The 25,268-nt window shown below is 36.1% G+C and overlaps 1 protein-coding gene across 4 annotated transcripts in view; it reads right to left on the minus strand.

Moving 5' to 3' along the window:
- Window positions 1-557: 557 nt before the first annotated feature.
- The window catches only part of ACVR1C (activin A receptor type 1C), an 80,623-nt gene continuing 55,912 nt past the window's right edge, over window positions 558-25,268 (minus strand). For all 4 annotated transcript variants that reach the window (XM_041722038.1, XM_041722039.1, XM_041722037.1 and 1 more), the window contains 6 exons: window positions 22,254-22,484; window positions 19,471-19,638; window positions 17,753-17,909; window positions 15,810-15,934; window positions 13,498-13,628; window positions 558-7,706 (listed from right to left, as the gene is read on the minus strand). In XM_041722038.1, the coding sequence (XP_041577972.1) occupies window positions 7,581-7,706; window positions 13,498-13,628; window positions 15,810-15,934; window positions 17,753-17,909; window positions 19,471-19,638; window positions 22,254-22,484 (938 nt within the window). In that variant the 3' untranslated portion in view covers window positions 558-7,580. The remainder of the gene's footprint in view (window positions 7,707-13,497; window positions 13,629-15,809; window positions 15,935-17,752; window positions 17,910-19,470; window positions 19,639-22,253; window positions 22,485-25,268) is intronic.

Here is a 25,268-nt window from a genome sequence, read left to right on the forward strand (position 1 = left end):
GCCCCCAAAGACCATTTGGTGTGATAGTATTTGACAGAGACCTACACCACCCGACTACCTGCAGGAAGGATGGTCCAGGCAGAGGGAAGAGAACAATCCCCTGGGGACAGGCAACTGTCCTGCAAGTTCAAGGAGCACCAAGAAGCTCAGTCTGGAGAACAGTTGGGGCTGGAGGTGGGGGGATACCAGAAATGAAGGCGCAGAAGTTGTCAGGCCCCATACCCTGGAGGTGGTTGTAGACCATGTGAGTGTTCAGGATTTTATTTAAAAGTGAAGGAAGCAATTTTTGGCCTGAGAGCAGGCCTACCCAGAAATCTTTCAATACATCCTTCAATAAATACAAGGAATGGTTACTCTACAGAAAAAACAAGACAGACTATTGTGGTAAGTTTCACATAGAGAAATAAATGCCTATTGAAGAAGCAAGTGTCTTTTCCAGGAAGAAGGAAGAAAAATCCAGTACCCATTGGAGCCAACATTTGAATTTACAAGACCCTCCTATTTACTGCATGCAAATATAAAGACAATTTTAAAATAATAGAACATAAAAACCGAAATAGGATACATTTTCTTTTTATTTAAAATAGAGCTCTATATGCTTCACAGAAACAAGTGCAAGGAGTGATTGATTTATTAACTTGGCCACTTTACAAAACAATACATTTTCAGAAATGCATACATAAAAATATAACATTTAGGCAGATAAGTCTTTACATTGGAGGCAGCTGAAAGTTATGCAATAATATTTAAAAAGCTTTAAAATAAATACTTTTCTGACTTGCTGTTGGTAAAGTTAAACATTTTGGTATGAAGGCTATCACTGAGTTCTTACTAAATTTTAAAATACTATTATTTCTAAAGAAAATAAGTATACGTGTTACTACAAAATGCATATTTCCATAGACTAGAAGTTAATGAAACATCTGAATATCATTCATTTCTCTTTGGAATTTGGAATTCTTTTCAGTTTCAACAATTAAAATTGTAACTACAGAAATTGCCATCTGCATTTTTTATACTATATATTGCCCAGTTCTTATTTAAAACCTAATTTATTTCTTCATATTCTTTATATACATTCATTTGGGCCTCTGCCCGTTCAAGAGTAATATCTTGCTACATACTTATGAATATCAGCCAGCTTACAATAAGTCTTTACACCAGTGATTCTTTTCACAATAGTTCAAGAGTTCAAGGCATGTTTTGCGATGTCAAAATGCAGTGGTTTTGACATTTGTAATATGTTCTTAGGTATAAGAAAAGTCACACTACCAAAAGAAAAGTATAATTAATATTAGTACTTTGAAAGTCAATCCAAAAATTTTTTTTGAGATATGAATCTAATTTTCTGATTTAGGACATTTTAAAACCTGAAATACAGATTAAGTTTGAATAATTTTCTCCAGTCTAGGTTCAGAAGAGTACAAGAGCTTGACACTAGTCATTGTGGAAACTAGAAGTTAATATTTTGGGTCAGACATCCTTTATATAAATAGAAAAAAGAGTTAGATTTTTGGAAAGTATTTAATTACTTGTCTTCAGCCTATTTAAGGAAATGGAGATACTAGTAAATCTCATCTTATCCTTGCATTAGTTAGAATGTAGGCATGTAGTTGCCTCTTTACAGGCAAAGCCAATGAACAGGCTTACACATGGAAAGACAACTCAACGGAGATATTAAATGTGGGTCCATGTGTCTTGCTGCAGATTGTCGGGGCTGAAAAATTAAATCGACAGAATAAACACACAATCTCTTTTCCTTGTCTTGGAAATGCTAGGATGAAGATCTAAAGAATTTCCCACCAAAGTTCTCTAGTCAATTTGCAGATGTCAAGAAGCATTTTGAAAGTTTAATTCTCATTTTCTGAGGTTGTACAAGCAGGACCCTTTTTCTGCACATAAGGTGCATTTCTGAAAAATATAAAAATATTTGAGTTGGAGGAGCCAATTGCAGGTTAGATTTCAGCTCCTATCTTCCCCTCAGGGGTGAGTACTTGTGTAAAGTACAATATACCCAGCTGGATATGGTGACACTCAATATAAAGCTCATTTCCTAATACATTCGGGCTCTGTGGCTCAATTAACATTCAGGTTCACGTGCCCCAGTGTAAAGATCTTAAAACCATTAGATCTGGAGAGAAATTCTTCTTATACAATAACATGGACCAGTGATGAGAAAATATAGTCATATCTGAATATATTAAAATCTAGGATGAAACAGTGTGCATATTCTCCCAAATGTTGTGTTAATCTACAGCTGAATTAAGAAGTACCCTGGAAGTTCTTAACAGAGGGATTTTAAAAATGGGAACTATTACTTAATTTCAATACAATCTTATGTTACAAACCATATGCCATAACAGCTTAATTCTAAAAGATGGCCGATGCAAAACAAAGCGATTGTATGAAACAGCAGAAATAAATTTAGCAATCACATTATGAGACTTGGATTTCACATTCTCTGTCCAAGTCATCATCTCTGAAGAATTGGCATTAAGGCAAAAGTAGACATTCCTTATATGTTAGCTAAAAGCTAGAATGTAACTAACTGGTAGTCTTTTTAAAATGTAAAAGAAAATCTTCTCTGCCTTTAAGAAATACTCTCTTCATTGTGCCAAATGAAAAATCACTGGAAAAGGCAGGAGACGAGACCTCTCACATGTGGGCATGGCAAACTAAAATCTTGCCAGGAAGTTCAGTGTGGAGCAACCTGAACATGGGCTAGAAGACTAGAAGAACAGTAATTACAGAAGAAAAGCAGAACATAAAGTAATGACAAACTGAGACGAGAGAAGACAATATGCTACTAGCCATGGTCTGAGATTCAACTACCTATCATCTCTTGCTCCCATCCCATTCCCAGGCATAAAAAGAACAATCCTTACAGAAAGGAGGAACAAGAGGCATGAGGTATCTCATCATTACTTGCCACTTGCACAAAGAAATTCTACATTCTCACAATTCCTAAATTTCATTCAGCACTTTAGTGGTTGCCTACCTAACATGACAACTATTTTACGACTTTTCCCTGGTCTGTTGTAGTTTTTCTCACTGACTCCACCATGAGTGAGCAAATTATTTTAGCAGGAAAAAAAAAAAAAGAAAGAGAGAAGTGAGATTTGATCAACACCATTAAATGGTGCATTATGTCAGTATACATTCCAGGTAAGTCTCAATGCATGCTAATTATTTTTTAATTAGCAAATGTGGTAGAGCCCTGTGGTGGGTGTCATCATTTTTGCTAATGATGAGTGACTTTAATCTTTGATCCTTGGTTTCACCATCTATACAATTTGGGAGTTGAATTATAAAATCTCTTACATCCTTAACAATTTCCGAATTCTGGTTTTTGTTATTGTCTGTGACACATATTAAATAACTTAGACAACCAAGGAATTCTTTTTCATTGGAAGGCAAAATATTAGATTGATTAAGTTAAATAATACAGTTGCTTTTTACAATTGGGACTAAATATAATTTTGGAAGACAGTAGGGAATTTTTTAAAAGGAGGCAAAAAAATAAACATAAAAGCAAAGCTAGAGAGAAAAGGGAGTGTCAAATATTGGAAAATTTGCATTGAAACACTTTCCATAAAAGCTGCCTATTATGGAAATTCTATTTAATATTAACATTTTTAACGAAACTTTTGTATTCCAACCAACATTTTTTTCTTCTGTTTAGAATAAGCCATCAGAAGCAAAGGGATGACTGTGTTCACTAAATAGTGCATAAAGTCCCTGTCGGCATTACCTTAGGGAGGGAGCCAATACAGAACAGCGTCAAACATAGAAGGAACACGTTTCACATGGAGAGGATATTTAAAGTATCTTCAAAAACCATGACACCATTTTAAGATATGAATTCTTAAATATTTCCAAGTAACCTAAAATGTTGTATTTGTAAATTTATTTAAAGGAATGCTTTTATTGAAGGCGTTGAGCGCCATCAACTTGACTCACTTGCTACTGTTACTTTCTCAATTTCCTGATGGGAAATAAAATGTCCAAACTTTAAATGAATTTGTTTTAATAAATTCATTTAAAATAAAAATCTCCATATTTATTTTAAATAAATAATCAAAACATATGCCCTCCTAAGCAATTTTAACTTGAATTTCATGTAATGGCAAACGTGGGCTCCCTGCTTTCAGATAACTTGCTCAGCAGGTTCCCTGATATTTTTGCGTAAACTCTAAGACAGCCCTGAGTTTTCTCTGCCCCAGTAAGTCACATGGTGGCAAAATTCCATCACAGTAGTTTTGTTTAATAATTCTACTATAGTAGAAGTATTAATAATAATAAATCTTATGGAACTTGTAACCTAATGAATCTATCGTAGATCTTCATTTTAAAATAAAAGCTGATTTTGAAGTCTTCAGACACTGCAACCAGGTTACTATTTTCATACAATCATGGAAATTTAAAATGCAAAGTTAATTGAAAGTATAAAGATGAAAAGCAAGTGCTATGCCTAAAATAGTGCACGACACAGTCATGTTTCACTTAACTTTCAAGTCAGAACATAAATTAAGAATTCTAGATGTGACATGCCAAATATTTTAGACATAGAAGAAAGCACACAACAGAATCTGTACAATTACACACTTAAATGCGTAGCTTAAAGGCAACAAGTTCATGCTTAATATTGACAACAAATAATGTTTCCCTTATTTTAAGGAAGTGATGCTGCATAGAAACCCCATCACCACTTTATACAGTACCAACATTTCATAAATAGCATTTTCCCAAGGTTCATATTATACTCAAAGTCAAAATATTTGAAAGGAGCAAAGAACACTGACACATTGAGCCTAAGAAGAATATTTTTTTGCTTATAACACAATTCAAAAGAAATAAATATTATACAATGACACTCCATCAAAAACAAATAATACATACTTTAACAGTCTAGGTATATACAATAAACTTGTTTTATGCTCTAAACTTTATCCTGCTTTTGTAAGTGAGCATTTTCCATTTGTAATCATGTAGAGGATTAAGAAAAATTAGAGCTTTTAATTTTTTTTTTTACCATTTCTGTTAACCTATTTCTTAAGAAGTGTGTTTGGTAATTAAGATGTAAGACTAGTCAGTCAGAAGCTATAGTAAACTAACACAAAACCAAGAAAAAAAATCTCAAAATGTACAGATTTCTCTAGAGTAGAAGCTGAACCAATAAAAATATGGAGTTCTATTTGGACATACCCAAATAAATTATAAAACATAGTATCAAGGAAAATGGAGATGTTAAAACATTCTCTCAGAAATTAAATGAGTATATTCACCCAACACAAGTGAATAAAACAGAAAATACTATTCTCGTTTATTTGAACAACCATATAACTATAGTACAACCACAGTAAATAAATAATTTTATTCTCATATATTCAAAAACAATCTATGAGAAATCAAGGTATTAAGCACAAGCAAGATTACTCCTTCACGTAAGTTTTTAAAATCCCTTCATATACGCAATTTAAAAAACTGATTACATAATTTGGATTGTTTGCAATAGCCAAATAAAGACACTTTCTAAATGTTTTGCAAATTGAAAATAATTTCTGGAACCCACTGTTGTAGGGAACTCAAGACTTCCTACTTTGTATTTATTTCCTTCTGCCAACCTGACACCTACATCCCTGTTCCCATTTCCAAATTAGTCTTAAAATCTCTGAGGGCAGATCCCATCCATCTTTTCTCTATTGGCCCCAATACTGTGGCAATGAAGAAATGGGGTCCCCTATCTTATTTAATGAATGGATAACTGCATGAGTAAGAGTACCACAGCTGTCAGATATTTGCCTTCGATATCTCATCCCAGTCAAATGAAGATGGATTCAGTAACAGATCCCATGGCAAAATGAACTATAATCACTAGATTGTGCTCTGCATGAAAATACATAGATATATCCTTTCAAACACTGTTACTCAAGTTATGGTGTGCAGAACACTAAAATGTGGGATAGTAAAAAGGTTTCCCCTCTCTTCATTAAAAAAGTTCCATGGTCAAATAACTTGGGAAATTTAATTCAAAGATATTCAAGTAACATTTCTTTACTGCTAGATTCCTCAAAGCACATGATATGCTAATGTGTACTATCACTTTCTAAGAATCTATCAAAGAACGCTTTCAGTCTTGGAACATCTCAACAGAAGAATGTACTAAGGAACAGAGCTTCGGAAATAATGTTTTAGAACAACAAAAGATACCATGTTAAATCTCCTTTACCAAAGCAGAATTATAGATTTGAATGAAATATTCAATGTTCCATGTATTATTCAGAATTCATCACTTCTGTCCCCACAGAAAGTAGAATAAAGGCTAAAGTGTCAGGAGCCTTCTTTTGCATCTACTTGCTCATTTTGAAAGAGGAGGGAAATGACTACTTCTAGGTACTGAAAGAGTTTTCATATTTTTTCTCAGAACATTTCCTACTTTCCTCCTCCTCCTATTCTTTCTAAGTGTGTATGTACAAAAGTAGTGGGGACCTCTGAAATAAGTCTTAAAGATCTCTTCTAAGAACGAGTCTTTATGCCTGATTAATCTCTGGAAGAATTCAGAAAACATTTTATTTATCTAACAAATAGGCAGACTATGAAATTTCTATGAGGAAAATGTCAATGGATATTGTCCTCAGAATTCACGCAGGTCCATTATGACTGTGCAGAACGACCCAATTTGTCTTCTGTTTGACTAAATCACAAATACCATCACGAAAGACTTGTTTCTGCATAGGCAGAAAAGTACTGTAGGGGAATTAAAGGGAAAGTAGGAAGCTAGCTAAGTCTACAGTGTGGATTATCACAAGATTTGGACCTAGTGCCAGCTCCACCACTAACTATGTGACTTTCGGGATTTCTCAATGTCTCAAGCTGTCAGATGTCTCATTTGTAAATGAGAGAGAGTAACAACTGTAGTGGCTTTCATACTGCTTTGGGGGCTGCTGTGGTAGTCGATTTATGAAGAGCAGGGCAGCAGGAAGAGGGGAGGCCAAGAAACTGGCTACTTTGACCTCACTTCCATCTGTCAACTGAGCACCTCCCCTTTCAAATGTTTTAGACACTAGAGTTCAGAGAAATATGTAGTTTTTTCAAAGATCCTTCTTAATTAAAAAAAAAAGAAAACCACAGATTATGTAATCTAAAATTCTGCTGAGATATAACATGTTCTAGTTCACATTTTTAATGAATATGTTTTCATCTCAAAAAAATGCTTTTACATTTCTTTTTCTTCATTCATGTGCTCTTGATTCAAGTAAAATAAAACCTTAATGACTTGTATTATTTTTGTCTAGCTTATTTTACATTTTTGTAATATCTTTCGTATTAAATAAAAAGATGAATTGACATGCTGCTTTTCAAAATAAAATTAAAGACAACATGGAGATGAAGTCAATTCTGGCCCGTGCTTGACTTTAGAGTTATTTTTTCCATGCTGCCTCTGGGCTCTTAAATACTGTACTGCATTATATTTGAGGTAGAACAACAACAACAAAAAGGAGAAATACATTCACAGAAAGAGGGAAAATGAGAAAAAAAAAAAAGCTGTGAGAGACTTCTTTTTAACACAATTATCATCATTAGGCTTTGCAGTCTTCTTTGACGCAAAGTTGAGAGATCGTCTTCTTAATACGAAGGGCCGTTAGGCGGGCTGCCCCATTGGCATACCAACACTCTCTCATTATTCTCCCCATGACTCGGAGTGCCTTTAAGAGAGAAAAATATTAAACATTTTAGCTAGTCACACAAACACAGTACAAGAGAAGCATAACCACAAGCCCAGGAATTGATGCTAAGCTCTGCTGAAGAAACAGTAAACCTAAAACAATATTAGATCAGGACCAAACCTCTTTTTCAAAAAAGTGGAAACACACACATTAACCTTATAGAGACTCTTTTAAATGAAAATTCAAACTGAGAATTTTCTGAGAATATGGTAAAGTAGCTATCTTTTAAAGTCTGAGAAGGGGCATGAAAGACAAAAAGGGATATGGGATGAGTTGTAAATTCCTCTATATTGATCTGGATGGTGAGTACGTATGTGTATACTTCTTTTTTTAATTCATCAAGCCATATACTAAGATTTATGCATTTTAATATATTTAAGTTATGCCATAACAAAATAATGATTTAAATGTAAATATCAAAAATTCTGAATTTAAAAAAAGTACAAGTGAACTGCTAAATAAATAAGATAAATACTCAGAGGGGAAAACAAGAAGAATGCATGAATCCAGAGAGCTATAAGAAATCACTGAAGTAAGTGGCCACTCTGGTGACATTTGCTGATCTCAAAGCCTAGAATTTCAGAATTGATGAACCATTTGTGAAAGATAGGAAACACAGCCCAAAGCACACAGAGGGTGTCAAGTCAAGATGTTTCCAAAAAAGTCCTTAATATAAGGATGAATCATTCTTACCAGGAATTTTGTAAATAAAATTATCTAAATCTTGACTTTTGGGAAGGAAAAAATCAAGCCCAGGTCTTAAAATGTTACAGTAATCCTAAGCTCAAGACAAAAATTCATGAGCACAAGGGAAAATAAAGTATCATAAGCTGGAATCAATTGAAACAACGAAAAGTAAAATCAAACCATCAAAACATTAGATGCTAGAATTAAGTGTATAAAATACATAAAAATAAATATTTAAAAAGCAAAGAGGAAATTAAAACATAAGTTAAAAAGAGTGTTTTGTTTTGTTTTGTTTTGTTTTAAGAAAAAGTATGAATAAAACATCTTGACAACTCCTCAGGGAAAAAAAGTGCAAAAATAAACTTTTGGGACTAAAACAAAATTAAAAGCTTTTCCACAGAGAAGGAAACCATCAACAAAATGAAAAGCCAACCCATGGAATAAGAGAAAATATTCACAAATTATATATCTGATAAGGAGTAGTATCCAAAATATATAAAGAACTTGTACCACTCAATACACACAAAAAACAAATAGTATGATTAAAAAATAGACAGGCAACCTGAATAGATATTTTTTCCATAGAAGACATACAAATGGCCTACAGACATATGAAAAGATGCTCAACATCTCTACTCATCAGGTAAATGCAAAACAAAACCACAATAACATAGCACCTCATACCTGTTGGAATGACTAGAATCAAAAAGAAAGAAAGAACAAGTGTTGGTGAGGATGTGGAGAAAAAGAAACCTTTGTGCACTGTTGGTGGAATGGAAACTGGTGCAGCCCCTGTGAAGAACAGTGGGGAAGGTCCTTAAAAACTTGAAAATAGAAATAGCATATGATCTAGTAATTCTACTACTAAGTATGTGCCCCCTTCAAAAAAACCCCACTAATTCAAAAAGATATATGCACTCCTATGTTTATTGCTGCATTAATTTACAATAGCCATGATATGGAAGCAACCTAAGTGTCCATCAGTAGATGAGTAGATAAAGAAGATGTGGCTATAGATACGCAGTAGAATATTATTCGGCCATGAAAAGGGAATGAGATCTTGTCATTTGCAACAACATGGATGGACCTAGAAGGTATTATGCTAAGTAAAATAAATCAGACAGAAAGACAAATATAACATGATTTTACTTATATGTGGAACCTAAAAAACAAGACAAATGAATAAATTTTAAAAAAAAGCAGAAACTGACCATATATATATATACAGAGAACAAACTGATGGTTGTCAGTGGAGAGGGAATAGGAAGTATGGGCAAATGGATGAAGGGTAGTGAAAGGTACAGGCTTTCAGTTATGGAATGAGTAAGTCACTGGGATGAAAGGTACAGCATAGGGAATACGGTTAATGGTATCATAATAACATCATATGCTGACAGATGGTAGCTACACTGTGGTGAGCACAGTATAATGTATTGAGTTGTCAATGTTGCATACCTAAAACTAATGTGTCTCAACTACACTTCAATAAAAAACAAACAAAAAAAACCCCAATAAATTCCCATCTTTTTCTGATTGAAGGAAAACTTTCTTGACATGAAAAATATTAAAATAAAAAACTAAATGGATGAGATAAATGGCAGATAAGACACATTTGAAGACAAAATTAGTGAACTGGAAGATAAATATGAGAGATACTATACAAAGACACAAATATGGAAAATAGAGGAGAATAAGAGACAAGAAAAAAAAGAGAAAAAACCATAAAAGGTCTAACATGCATCCAATGAATTCTCTAAAAATGGTCAAAAGAGGGCAGCTCGGGTGGCTCAGCGGTTTAGCGCTGCCTTCAGCCCAGGGCATGATCCTGGCGACCTGGGATTGAGTCCCACGTTGGGCTCCCTGCATGGAGCCTGCTTCTCCCTCTGCCTGTGTCTCTGCCTCTCTCTCTCTCTGTGTCTCTCATGAATAAATAAATAAAATCTTTTTTAAAAAAAAATGGTCAAAAGAGGCAATGAAAGGAGGAACTATTTGGAGATCATGGTTCAGAATTTCCCAGAACTGAGGAATGTCACAAATCCTCAGAATTAGGAAGTCCAGGGGTGCCTGGTTAGCTCAGTTAGTAGGGCATGCAACTCTTAATCTTGGGGTCATGAGTTCAAGCCCCACATTAGGCTACTTAAAATAAAATTTTTAGAAATTTAATAAAAAAAAAAGTCCAAAAATTCCAAGCAAGATTAATGAAGAGACACCAAACACATCAGAGAGAAATTGCAGAATGCCAGACATACAGAAGTTCTTACGGTAGTCTGGAAGAAAAGATAAATTAACTAAAAAGAAAGAAAGCTCAACTGACTTCTCAACAGCAATAATGAAAGCCAGGGACAGTGGAATAACACCTTCAAAGTATTTAGAGAAAATAACTGAACCTAAATTTGTTCAAGATAGTTTGTTCTGAACCTAAATTTGTTCAAGATAAAAAACCAAATAAAGATATTTCCAGACACCCAAGCACTGAAAGAACTTACAATCCCTAGGTCCTCCTAACAAAAAAAATTTAAATATAATACGTTTAAAGAATGTACATCAGGAAATGAGAAAAATGATCTTCAAAGGCAAAAAGGAATGTTGAACAAAGAAAATGATAAACATGTTCTTAAGTCTAATTAAATAATAACAGTATAAAATTACAACAGTATCTAATACATGGGATTATTACAAAACAAAATAGAACAAAAATACTAGACAGAAACGGTCAAAAATTGCTCATATTCAAAATGTACAAAATTGATCACATTAAAAATGACTATGTTAGGTCTCTTCTAGAAATGTGATTGGTTTAACAGTGGGAAAATCTGTAAATGCAATTTATCACATTAAGAGAGGAAAGTAGAAAGACCATATCATCCCCTCATAGATAAGAAGAAAGCTTTTATCAAAACAAAGTCAGCTTTTATTTAACCTGATTAAAGTTTTGACAAACAAAGCCTGCAGCAAATATCAGATTTCAGGAGAAATGTACACAATTTTAAGAATAAAACACAGATATCCACTATTAACCCTCAAGCAACATTATACTGAAGGCCTAGAAACTAAAGTAACAAAGAAAAGGCTTGAGGATTGGTCCCAGAACTCACATTATTTGGAGATATGATTGTCTATGTGGACACTTCCCCCCAAAATCTACAGTTTTATACTCTAAGACATTTTTCTCCACACACATGCATATGTATAGCAGTGTTGTTTTAAAATATTAAAATCATACATAAATCAACAATAGAAAAAATTGTACTCAAGCCATATAATGGACTACTGCACCCATATGAAACTGAATAGATCATAGCTACATGTGTAAAGGAAAGAGAAAAGAGATTAAGAAGAATAACTACAGCAAGTTTCAATAATATGTTTCACAATTACACAAAAGTAAACAATGTATTTTTAGTGTGAGTATATATACACATACACACTTTTTTCTCTCATAAGGAAAAGCAAGGCAATAATAAACAATCACCATAGTAATCTCTCAGAGGGGTAAGGAATCTTGGTTCTATTTTTTGCACTTGGTAGTGAATTCACTGATTTTCATTTTATTATTATACTTTGAATTTCGTATTATACATGAAATTGTTAACATTAGAAATAATTTAGTTCAATTTCAGTTTGTAAATGTCTCAAATCCTGCTTCTAAAATAAGTAGGTAGGTAAGAAATCTATGTAAAATAGAAATGTCAAGACATAAATCCTTTCCTAAGTAGAGAAAGAGTGAAACATGAAGGAGGGGGAAATGAGGAAAAAAAACTACTATATAAAATAACCCTTATGACAAAGCCAAACTAACAAGCGACACTTTAAAAAGACCTCAAGGGCAGCCTGGGTGGCTCAGCGATTTAGTGTGATCCCGGAGACCCAGGATCGAGTCCCACGTCGGGCTCCCTGCGAGGACCCTGCTTCTCCCTCTGCCCGTGTCTCTGCCTCTCTGTGTCTCTCTCTCTGTGCCTCTCATGAATAAATAAATAAAATCTTTAAAAAATCAAAAAATCAAAGGACCTCAAGTATTATAATATGGCAAAATCTAACAGTAACGGGGCTGGGGGAGATTAAAGCCTCAAAATAGTTGTGGAACTAGTTAGATGGTTTGTAGTGTTTCCCTCATCTTTCCTGCCTTTTCCCTGAGGGAACGGGAAGTCTCCACCTTCCTGTCAGGGAGAACAGGCCCTGCCACAGCCAAGTCATAAGCCTACGGCCTACGACATGACGCTCACTAGATGCATCGTTGGGGATGGGGAGGTAGCAGTGGACTCTGCCATGAGGAAGCTTTTCTGATAAATAAGCTGATAAGCTCAAACTTGGGCCAGTGAGGGGTTAGAAATAACTTACTGGCTATAAAGAGGGTTGAACCTGTAATCCTCTGTCTGGCACAGACACGGACAACCAAACGTGTCTGTGCTCCTGGCGGGGAGAGGGGGGCTGTGCAACTGACTCTGGTCTAGGAATCTGGTCTAGGAATGCAAGTGATGTGGGTCACCTGAAGCCAAAGCACAGAGCCACGTGTGCCCCTCCAGCTCTTCTCTTTTCCTGACCTAGACGCTTGGGAACTATGTGTTGAGACAGCAGCACCCCAAGATCAAAGTTACCTGGGTTACTGAATCACCACAGGGAGCACAGCTGCCTGACGGGTAAGGGACTTTAATTACGCAGCAAGAAATAAAGCCTTGTTGGGTCAAGTCACTGGGATACCAGAGCTTGTTACTACCTCTTAACTGAGCATTCTATATACACATGACTGAAGGGAATAAAATCTTTCTGAAGACTGATCCGAGGACATACACTTACATAAGGAACTGGATGCCTAGATTAAGAGAGAAGAACTGTATGGGCTTTGACAATCTTCCCTGATACTGACCCCAAAATTATAATAGATAAAACATATAAGAACACAGCCTGGGGCTCCTGAGTGGCTCAGCTGGCTAAGCGTCCAACTCTTGATTTTGGCTCAGGCCATGATCTCAGGGTTGGGGGATGGAGCCTCCCATTAGGCTCCACCCTGGGCATGGAGCCTGCCTGAGATTCTGTGTCCCTCTGCCTCTCCCCCTCTGCCCAACAAAAAGGAACATAGTCTTACTTCACAGCTTTGCCACTGGTTTGGGATACTTGGTCGAAATTTCTGGTCACAAACAACTTTCCTCATTTCTTCTATTGAGGGATCTGAAGGCACCATGTCATAATAAGGCAACTGGTACTCCTCAACAATTCCTAGAAGATATTTGCATAATAAATTTCCCAGTGTGAATAATAAACAAAGATGCTTATTTCAAAAGAATACCAATTAAGTCCTAAAAGCACAAGTGTCACCCTGGGAAACTGGAAAGTCAGGTTTATGAAAACTTTGAATCACTATAAAACTGAGGATATAAGGATAAAGCACTCGGCTGAATAATTATTGCATAAGTTTATAAAATGTGTACTATGAAAACTTACATAATTTTGATAATTACAAAAATTTTACATAAAACAAATTGTATCTATTTTATAAAATACATAATTTCATACAATTACATTATATATAATTTTATATAAATGACATTCACAGAATTTAAATTACATAAAAGATAATTTTATATTATAAAAATTATGTAATTTCTGATTCATATAAAATACCATCATACAATTCAAAAGTTATGCCTAATTGCAAAATTTATAGCATGGCCTCACTTGAGAATAGAGTCTGTTTCTGAATTAAATAACCTTTTCAAAAGAGAATAGCTTTCTCCTTTTGAAAATTGATAGACAGTCTTTTAAAAGTTGAATTTCTTACATTTGGATTTTGGAAGTACTGGACCGGAGAATGTGCCACAGCAGCAGCAAAGGTACTAAAGATGGAGAGTTCAACATGAAGGTTCATATCTAAAGAGTCTCAAATACAACAACTTGACTAAAAAATCTGTGACAGGATTTTGAGACCCATTAAAACAAAAGTTTAATGAGAAAAAAAAAAGAGTCTCAAATGCAAAGACCTGACCTTAATTATCAGAATATTACCTGAACTTGAGAATTTCCTCAAAAAATTGTTTGGATTAACAGTCCTTTCAATTTAAATATTGAAAATATGCCCTAATATTATGTTAACTAATATACTATTTCAACAGTTGAAGAAAATTTAAGGACAATGACCTAAAAGCAGATCCAGAAAAATATTAATATGAAAAGTTTAAAAATTATTACAAGCATGTTTGAATCTTGCTATTTACCACACGCTGTCCTAAGCCCTTCACATGTTTTAAGAAGAACCATATTATCCCTACTTTACAGAATGAGGAAACTGAGGCACAGAGTCATCAATTTGCTCAAGGTCAGAGAGCTTCTAAATGGCAGTTCTGGAACTCAATCCCAGGCTTAAGAATTCCATTTTAATTCTACTGCTTCTACAAATAGCTTCACCTTCCTGAACGGTTTACTATCTTATCTGTGAATAAAAGGGGAAAAGCATATTCTCTCATTCAAAAGAATTTTACCCTTATAAGTTGAAAACATTTGTTTTTACTCATTTTTTAAAAAATGAAATTGGTGTAAGGCAAAATGACAGCAATACAAAATATAAAAAGTGACACTGATTTGATAATGACAGCTCTTTTATAATGTTTTCTATGGGCACGCTCTGTACTAATTAATTAACCAAATTAATCCATGAAATCCTCAAAGGCCAAGGGGCCAGTTTTGTTATTCATTTTACGGAGGAAAGTGAGACCAAGCAACCTGCCTCAAGTCAGACATAGAGGAATTTGCTAAACTGTGGCTCAGTTTTAAATCTATCTCACTGGAAAGTGAAAACTCTAATACGTTCTCTACCAGTAGTTAACTCTTCTCCACGGATGCCACAATGTCGTCAGGCTGCATTTGGAAGGTTCATCCTTTCAAACTCTTCCTCTCATTATTAATCTCTAAACTGCTAGGAGAGGTAGAGTCAGGAAGTTAGTCTCTGCCCACCTCTGCCCTCCACGCTCTCCCCTCCATATTCATTATCACAGGGGAAAAACAAGTATAACAGCAACAGGAAAAGCCTGAAAACTAGAAGACCTCAAGTCCCGTGGCTTTTGGTAGGTCATTTAACATGTTTGGGTCCAATTTCTGTTAGAAAGTAGGGATCCAGCTAACTTCATACAAGCTCAAGAAAATTTTCAAGTGCTTTGCAAAGTATCATTAAGAAAATCAGAATTATCAAGAGACTTGTCACCCCTACTTGAGCTGTAATCATAATACAAAAATCATCATTTTATGTAGGATGCTCCACTTTTGCCACTGGAAAGACCAGCAAAATGTATTCTCTTAAATGTTAAAAAATGACTCAATATAGTGCTTAACAAATACATAGAAATCATATCTTGTATTCAGAGCATCAAGGAAAGACAGATGCAAAGAATACTTCCAACACCTTACCTCCAACTGAACACCTTCGGGCTATTTCCCAGTAAACCAGACCAACAGAATAGATGTCAGCTCGTTTGAAGGACTCAAAGATATTCACATTCATTGTATCGTCAAGCATTTCAGGAGCCATATACCTTCAAAAACATGCACATCTCAGATCCTCTGTATGACTTTATAGCAATCCGGTAAAATACAACCTTAATAAATCCTCACACAAAATATAAATCAATAGCTTACATCAATTTTGAAAGTGGATCTAAGCCACTGTAATAAATTAAATTTAAATAATACAGTTATTGACTGACCTATAATTTTATTTTATTTTATTTTGACTGAACTATAATTTTAAAAACGTTTTAAATAAAACTAGAGGTCATCCTACTCAGTGTGTCAAAGCACATGTGCCAGGAGCCAAATACTTGCAAGGACAAGCTAGAGGGAAATTCAGTAAGCAAAGCACTCAATAAGAGAGATGGAACTCAACTTCCACTAACAGACGTTGCCATGGAAAGCTCCTTGAGGGCAAAGAGCACCTCTTATTCATTGTGGTGGGCCCAGGACTCTAACAGAGTGCTCAGCAGCATTCCATAAATACCTTCTCTGAATGAACAATTTTATTATACACTGGCTTCAAGAAATATATACACATTATATACTGGCTACAAGAAAAGCACAGCCTTGGTTGAATAAGATGAAATCAAAGAAAGTACAGTCCATTGGAGCTGATGGAGTCTAGCTGTCCTAGGGGGATTTTGACAATTTCCCAGAATATTAAGATGAGGATGCAATTACTACCCCCCCCCTCAAAAAAAAAAACTCTTAAAAGTTTTAGATCCTCTGATGGAATCCAGCATCCAAGACTTCCCTGGGGGTCTCTAATGTGGAGGCTGTCAGATGAGCAAGTTGAAGCTTACTTTTCATAGAGAAAAGAAGTCCCATAGGGCCGCTGGGTTTGAATAAACTTCCCTGAAGTGTTCCTGGAACCTCATTAAATTCTCCTAGGGAACCAAGTGAAGGGTTCCGAGGGACGGGCCTGGAATCTCAAATATGGTTTGGAGGCCAACTGTACCAGAAAGTCCGTAGTCCCAAGAGTCTTTAACAACTCCGGGAAAATATTTTGGTTGTTTTCTGATTTCAAGGTCAAGAACCCACAAATTATGTCAAAGTAGCATGAGCCTGATATTCAAATAAAAGGAAATGGAATTATGCTGGCCATATGGCCACAGGCTGTCCAGAACAAGAAAACAGCAGAAATCCCTTTACTAATGGGCCTGTCGTAATACAAATGTAGTATGTTCTGCTTCTCTTGTACTTGTTCTGAACTTTCAGAGACTCTATTCCTTGAATGTGGGACTTATGTCCAAGCTCCTATTATCCTAATATACATCAATTTGGGAGACTTGTGCAATTACAGTAAATACAAAAAAAAATGTTACATATTCTTAAATATTAGGGGAGTACAGTAGTACATGTACGCATTTATTTAGAGTCCCTCGCTTATCTATCTCCATATATCGACCCTGCATCTATTGTTTAGAACAGTGAACAAACAGAACTAGCTCCGAGTTTCAGTTCATTTATGAGTGTAAAGGCTTTGGAGAGCTGTATACTGATGACATTTATTTTCCTTCCTACCCATAGGAAAATGTATTCTCAGAAAGTGGAGCACTCAAAATAATGTATCATCATCTCTTCCACCCTCCCTCTCTACTGGATTCGCCACTCAAATGGCTACTGTCTATATGACTGAAATGCCAACCATCCTTGCTTCATAAGCATTGTGTCACTGACTTCTCAAGCGGAGAAAAGACTCTCCGCTTTCCTGGGCCTAATGATTTTCCATTTAGACCCCCACCCCCACTCCACTCCCCAAAAACCCCCACATACTCATCACAGGATTTCATGCTTACAGGGCAGTCATACATCTGAGTGTGCTATGAAAGTTATCTTACCTTTTGGTTCCCACTTTAGGATTCTGAGGTATATCTATCGTGTTCAGTACTGAATCATGCTTCACAGCCAACCCTAAGTCTGCTATGGCACAAGTTTCACATTTTTTCACTAAGATATTCTTTGATTTTATATCTCGATGAGCAATAGCAGGTTTACCTATGAAACATAAGAAAGAATACTCATTTTTCCTTTTTGTTGCTGAAGACTGACTCTCTCCAAAAGGAATCATTTTGAAGACCTGACTCAAGTGTCACCTCCTAAGACAGGTCTTCCCTGTCCATACATCCCGATCCCCAGTCATTCTCCACAGAGTACTCCATTTTGCCCTCTTCATAACCCTTATTACTATCTAAATTATATCGTTCATTCACATGTGGTTTTTTTCTAAAAGATTTTATTTATTCTTTCATAAGAGACAGAGAGAGAGACTGGCAGAGACATAGGCAGAGGGAGAAACAGGCTCCTCAAGGGGAGCCTGATGCAGGACTCAATCCCTGGGACCCCTGGATCACGCCCTGAGCCGAAGGCAGACGCTCAACCACTGAGCCACCCAGGTGCCCCTTTACATGTATGTTTAATTATCTGTCTCTCTCAACTAGACTTTAAGCTGCCTAAGGGCAGTGCCTCTGTCTTACTCATCAGCATGTCTCTGATGCTTAGAACACTAGGTGGCACTTAGTGGCCACTAATAAATTTTTGTTGCATGAACAGGGAAAGAATTAGCATTGCTACATCCACATTAGAACATAGCAAATATTCTCTTATAAAACAAGTTTCAAACTTCTACTACCCTAGACCAGCAGTTCTCAGATGTGACCCCCCAGATCTCTGGGAGTCTTGAGACTCTTTTCCAAACACATGTCTATGTGATGTTACCTTTTCTTCACATACTTCAACAAAACAATACGATGGAACAACTGAATGAAGAATATGCATGAAAATCCACACATTAAGTCAGACAGTAAAGATATTTGCAAAAGTGTAAAACAAAACCATCACTTTCACTAGGTTGGTTTTTGTATTATAAAAAAAAATGCAAATTTTTGAAACTTATTTAATATTTAATTGATTAATTATTAAGCAAATCAATAAATAATTTTTCAATTTTTCAATCTTAGCTTCTAATATAGTAAATATGAAAAGATAGAACCCAAACACATAAAAACCTTTGGGGTCCTCAATAATTTTTAAGAGTTTAAAAGGATCATAAATCCAAATTTGAGAACCACTGCTCTGACAGGATAAATGACTTTCTAGAGTAAATTCTCTATTAACTCAATAAATAGAAAAGACAGTGGGTATTATTTGGCCTTTGAGTACATGATAAGTAAATATTTTTTCAAGATCACATTACCATCTCCAACTATTTTATCTATCAAAGGTAAATATTTAAATTATTTATGTTCTCTGAATATAGAGCATTTACCACCAAAGCAAGATCTCCCGGGTATATACACTAAATGGCAAAGTTGGAGCCACCCAGTATAAAAATATTATTATGGCTAACATAATAAAATGATGAGTATGTAGATGAGAGTTGGCTATACCATGATATTACCCTCAGCTTTATAAAGTACCTTAGTGTTCCTTTGATCATTGTTTGTTAGTGTTACATTTGATCATTGTAATAAACTGAAATACAGCAAAACACTAAAACACAACTTGATGTTTCTATCCTCATACTCAAGCAGAAAAAACTTAGAAAGAAAACGCATACCTTGTGTCCCAACAATCTCCATATGTAGGTGGGCCAGACCACTAGCTATTGAAAGTGCCAGTTTGATCATGCCAGCCACTGTCACTATGTTTCTATTCAAATAGTCATATAAAGAGCCCAGCTCGTGATATTCGGAGACAAGCCAAAGTTGAGTCCAAGTTCCATTATCTAAATGGGAAAAAGTCATTGTATTGCTGTAAGTATATGATGAGGAAGAAACCAAAAGCTTTTAGCAACTGTCAGCATTTAAAGGAAATCTATGTTGTTAACAAAGCAAAGTTAATTCCTTTAGTGATGATGTTGACAGTCCAAGATGGCAAAGTAAAATTTCTCAACGAATCCCTGAAGATATTGATGTACTGGGACCTGTTGTATGTACCCACCATAGCTACAGGAAGCTGTAAGAGTGGTTCTGACCAAGTGACAACTCCTTTCTTATTCCCTCTATGTATTGATAGTACCACATTCTAAGAGGAATTACTGACAGCTGCGTTTAGGCTCAGTGCTGTGCTATAAATTATGGTGAGCTTTTAAGAAAGATTGTTTCAGCACGAGCCAGAAATGCGCCAAGTTTACACAATGTGTTATTACTGTAATAAAAGCTCTAAAAGTCTAAGAATGTTCACCTTGTTCACCTTTCAAAATACGAAGTCGATTTTCTCCAAAAGCTTGCGTTAAAGAGTCAAATACAGTTATTAGACATTTTCAAATAATTTCCTTCATTTAACCAAAAGCTAACCCAGCTTATAAAATATTTTTAGCAGAACAGAAATTAGCCTAAAACTTCTCCAGGTATTAGAATCCCTAGAGTTAGCTTTAGCTTTCAGAATAGTGTCTACAACAGCCCTGGGCAGTCCTGACCAGTTCTGACGCTCAGAGAAGGGAAGGTATAATGAGCATTTGCTAAGGACTTTTCTATTAAATGCTTTATGTACAAAAGCTACTCTTAATTCAAATATTTAATTTCCAAATCTGGGTAGTGATAAAATTTCCTAGGAATACAGAAACCAACATAGCATGATAAAGTTCAGTAATAAACTGACCACGTATAAAACTAATTCTTACTCATACCTCTCTCTCTCCCTGCTCAGCACCAAGGGCTGTCTTGCCCTCTCACATCAACGTCTTTGTCAGTTGACTAACAAGTGGAACTATAAAAATACCACAAAAGATTTAGAAATGAGAATGTAACAGGATGTTAGCGGTCATTTGAAATCACCCACAAAGCCACTGGTAAGTAAGCCAGTGACAGAGGCAGACCTGTTAAACTGAAGAAGAGACAATCAAGGATGATCTTTCTTGGGCCTATTGTTTTATAATCAAATAAACATCATGATTAAATTAGCCCCATCAAAATAATCCATATAACTAAAGTCATTACTGCTTTGAGAACAATGCTAATCAATCTAATCAGTAGGTGTAGTTCAGCTCAATCTTAGCAAGGAAAAGAAAAAGTTCAAAGCTTACTAAGAAATATAGTCTGGATATATTTTTGATAGTCTGGATATATTTTTGATAGTCTGGATATATTTTCAAAGTATATTGAGTTATGAATTTGGAAAGAACCTGTTTTGTTCAAAGCTCGTCTTGGTTCTACTCAGTTTATACCTGGCAAATCAAGACAACACATGCCATCAGCAAACATAATTATGGCCAAAATGTACAATAGTTCTAAGCTCCTCTTTTGTCATCTACTTAATAAGAATCAAGCTTATACTAGACAAAAATAATCATAGATTTTAATTTTTATAGGCAATGATGGATCCCTGATATCCACAGATAATCTATGTTTTAGATAAAGGTTGCAATCTCTGCCTCACCAAAATTTTTCATGAAGTATTACTGATTCGAATAAAAAAATTGATTGGGTCAAGTTTTGCTCATCCTTGTGCCCTGTTTCCCTCTGTTATGGGAACTGATGCACAGTTAAATGAGTAAAAGCTATGCAAAAAGAAGAAAGAAAGCATAGGTAACCCACAAACTATATCTAGTCCCCGATGACTCAGGGATTTATGCCATGTTTTATGAATACTGATTTAAATACCAGAACATTGCTGCTCTGTCTTGCACCACAAAACTCAAAAAGTCACACTGTTTGGGGTTGTTGATGTTAAACCTCAAGATATAATTCATACTCAAAGTACATTAATAGAAAATTTCACTAAAAGTAATTTGCTTGCTGCCATTCTGTGTTCATGGAAAATGTGAGTCCTGGAGTCGAAGCCTATTTATATAGATGAGAACTACAGTCCTAGCAAAGGTGAATATTCAGCTAGCACGTGTTGGTATGTCTGTACCAGTTATTAAAATATTGAAATATTTCTGTCCTCACTGGCTAACAGTTGGTATTCAAAATTCCAATGCCATTTCTTTGCCCTAGATACACAAAGCAACCTCCTCCACCTCCCACCACACCCCCTGACAAGATGCTTTCAGATCTCTGGGCAAATAAGGCATAAAAGCTAGCATGGCAGGGTTTCCCCAGGACTCTGTGCCAGCCGAAGGTGCTCTTCTGATTGGTTGATTCCTGTGCCACACCAGTCACCCAATATTTTAAATATCAACCTGGCTATGGCGTCACTATGGTTTCATATTACTTGTTTGCCCTGCCTTTATTGTATGGCTCTGTACATTTATCTGTGGGGAAGAGGAAAAGCATTTTCTACCCTCAATAAAGAAATTAGATTTTTATGTAGATTTTATTAAAACAAAGAAATTATTTATCTTGACCTGATGATAGACATAACATATTTACTTGCTGAACCCAATTACATTGAAAATACCTTTGTTGTCAGCAGCAATGAAGCCAAGTATGTTTTCGTGTCTCAGCATAACCGTCTGGTAAATCTCTGCCTCACGAAACCAAGATCTTTCATCTCTGGAGGAGAATATCTTTACAGCCACATCTTCCCCACACCATCTTCCATGCCAGACCTCACCAAATCTACCTTTTCCTACTATCTCCTGAAGCACAATCGTCCTTGCAATTGTTCTTTGAACCAACAGAGGTAGACCTAACCAAAGAAAAGATGGAATTGATTAAAAACAGGCAAGTGTCAGAAAAGAACTGTCATGATGACCATTGTTTTCTCATAAAAAGGCAAACATTTAAGCACTTTCATAATTTTACCAACTGAAGAACTAAGCACCATTATACCAAACTTTAATGCCAAACCATGCTCAAAAAAACCCTCCAAATTCTAAATATGAATTTCTCTTCTCACATTCCCAAATAAAGATTTCTTGAACATAGCCTAGTGATACAGATACCTGATTTTCCAAAACTGTTGCAAATCTCCCTGATTTGCCCACGAGAGCTAGTCAAGTTACTAAATACACAAAGGTCAAAAAAAAAAAAAAAGCCATTAGCCTCTAAAAAAAATGCATTGTTTCTAGTACAACTAGGGAAGCAGAAGAATCCCTTGTGATTTTTTTTAAAAACCAAGTTAAAATTGCACAGTGAAGAATCAGATTCAACAATCAAGGGAGGTAATCATGTTACACAAAAAGCAAGGCATAGTCATAGAAAATAATCAAACGGGTATCCTTTGTGAAAAAAAAAATTCAAAGAAAATATATTCTGAGTGTATGTGAAAAGTTCAGGCTCTTTGAACCAATACCCCCCCGCCCTCCCACCCCTAGAATTCTATCCTAAGGGTTTAATGCAAAACGCAGAAACACTTCTGTCAAAATATTTGATACATTATTATTCATGGAAAATAGAAGGGAAAGTATGAGATAATAGAAAAAGGTTAAACATAGTGCAGCGATTAAGAGGACAGATAAGAAAGATAAGGACCTAAGTTCAAATTTCAGCCGTGCCACATGGTAACCACAGGCAAGTAACAGGATTTCTCTGAGCTTCAGCTTCCTTAGATAAAAAATAGGGGATATTACCCCTGTCTCATAGGGGTAATACAAGAATGAATAAGCATGTTAAGCACCTAGCACAGTATCTGGTAGAGCACATGCTCAATAATGGTGAGCCCTTAATATTCTATCTTGGAACAGATTACCTCGAGCAAATGATAATGATGCTGCTGCTTATGAGGAGGCATTTCTTAATGACATGGGAAAATACTTTTGCCATAATGTTAAATGAAAATAGCACAGTAAGTTTTACCAGCCATCTAGGTAAGTGTACCTAGCCATTCAAAATACGCACAGGAGAAAGACTGGAAAGGAAATTTGCTAGATGCTATGATGGCTATTCCTATTTCGTGGAATCAGGGTGAATCGTGATTTTTCTTCTTTCTAATATACATTTTCTCAATTTCCACAACGGGTACTTATTACTCTTATAATTAGAAGAAAAGAGTTAAGAGGTTACAGTAGAAGTTTACTCTGGGAAGTCATGTTTAGTTATTATCCTCGTACTCAGATGGCTTGCAAACTCTCATTCTGCAGCCTGTAAGCTCTGCAGGCTTCGGCCTCTGCTCCTGAAACGAGCCGTGGTTTGTTCAGATGTTCTCCTCTCCATGAGAACCACCCACTGTGGCTAAATAAGCACAGACTATAAGGTTGCTATTATGGATCTCAACAATTAGTCATAGAGCCCCATAGCCAGAAAGTTCTGAGATTGTCTAGTTCCACTTTATCATTTTAGAGCTGAGAAAATCAGGGCCCTGCAGTAATCCAAGACTCGCCCAGAAATATGCTATAGTGGGAGGCCGACCTACAACTAACATACTGGTGTTCGGTCCAAACTCTTGATCTCCCCATTCAGTGGATGTGCCTGCTGTCCTCTCCTGTTGGGAAGACTTCCAGCAATAACTCTAAGGGCTGTTTCTGCTGAATACGGTCAAGTTTACTACTTGACGGCACAATAAAAGTTGTACTAGCAATTATCAGGCCAAACTGCAATCTCAATCTCTCTCCTCCCTTCCCCCAACCTCCCCCCCGCCCCCCGGACCCAGTCTTGCAGGCACACACTCGCAAAAACATCACCATTGTCAACCGCAACCAACAAGAGCTGACCAGAGAGCTGGATAAGCCCATGTTTTCAAACTGCAAATTGACCAAAGCACAAGACCAATGCCACAGACCGTAGACAAAGTAAGACAACAACATCGAAGGTACTTAGCACAGCGAGTAAGCTAAGACACTAAAACTCTGTAAAAGCTGCTTCTGTATCTTTCCAGGCAACCACCTCAAATCATCTAGTTCTTCAATTCTCCCTGTAGGTTCATTTTACTTCTTCTTCTTCTTCTTCTTCTTCTTATTCTTATTCTTATTTTATTATTATTTTTTTTTAACCAGGGTTTGTAGAAGGGAATGCCTGTCTGATGGGAAGGCATCTTTCGGGAATGTCACCACCTTTCAGAAATGTTACATTAGGACAGGAAAGCAGTGATTCCCCCAGTCTCTTAGGAGCCACCTGAGACACCATCCATTCTCAGAACCAGTCCAGCAGCACATCAGTCCACTCTCCTTTCTCGCAGGTATCACATCTCTTTGAAATATGTCCCTGACCTGGTCAGGGATAAGCTTCATACTTTTTACTTCTCACCATCTAACAAAACTGCCTTTGCCTAAAGTTTGCTGGCCAGTTAGGAGAAGCAAAGAGGGAGCAGAACCACCTGATTTCCTCCCAATGAATGAGCTTTCGTGATGGAAACCTCCCTGCAGCTAGACCCGTTCTCTCTGATTACCAAAGGCTGCCATCAGCTACTCTTGGCCAGGGCTCACTGCCACATGGATGTGGATGTAGCTGGCTTTGAGAGAAAGTGCCTACAACTCTTCAGATTTGGTCATTTAAAAAAGTCACCTGGGCTTGGATACATTTACAGCTTTCTTTT

The sequence above is a fragment of the Vulpes lagopus genome, chromosome 11 (assembly GCF_018345385.1).
Source record: "Vulpes lagopus strain Blue_001 chromosome 11, ASM1834538v1, whole genome shotgun sequence".
Classification (NCBI taxonomy): domain Eukaryota; kingdom Metazoa; phylum Chordata; class Mammalia; order Carnivora; family Canidae; genus Vulpes; species Vulpes lagopus.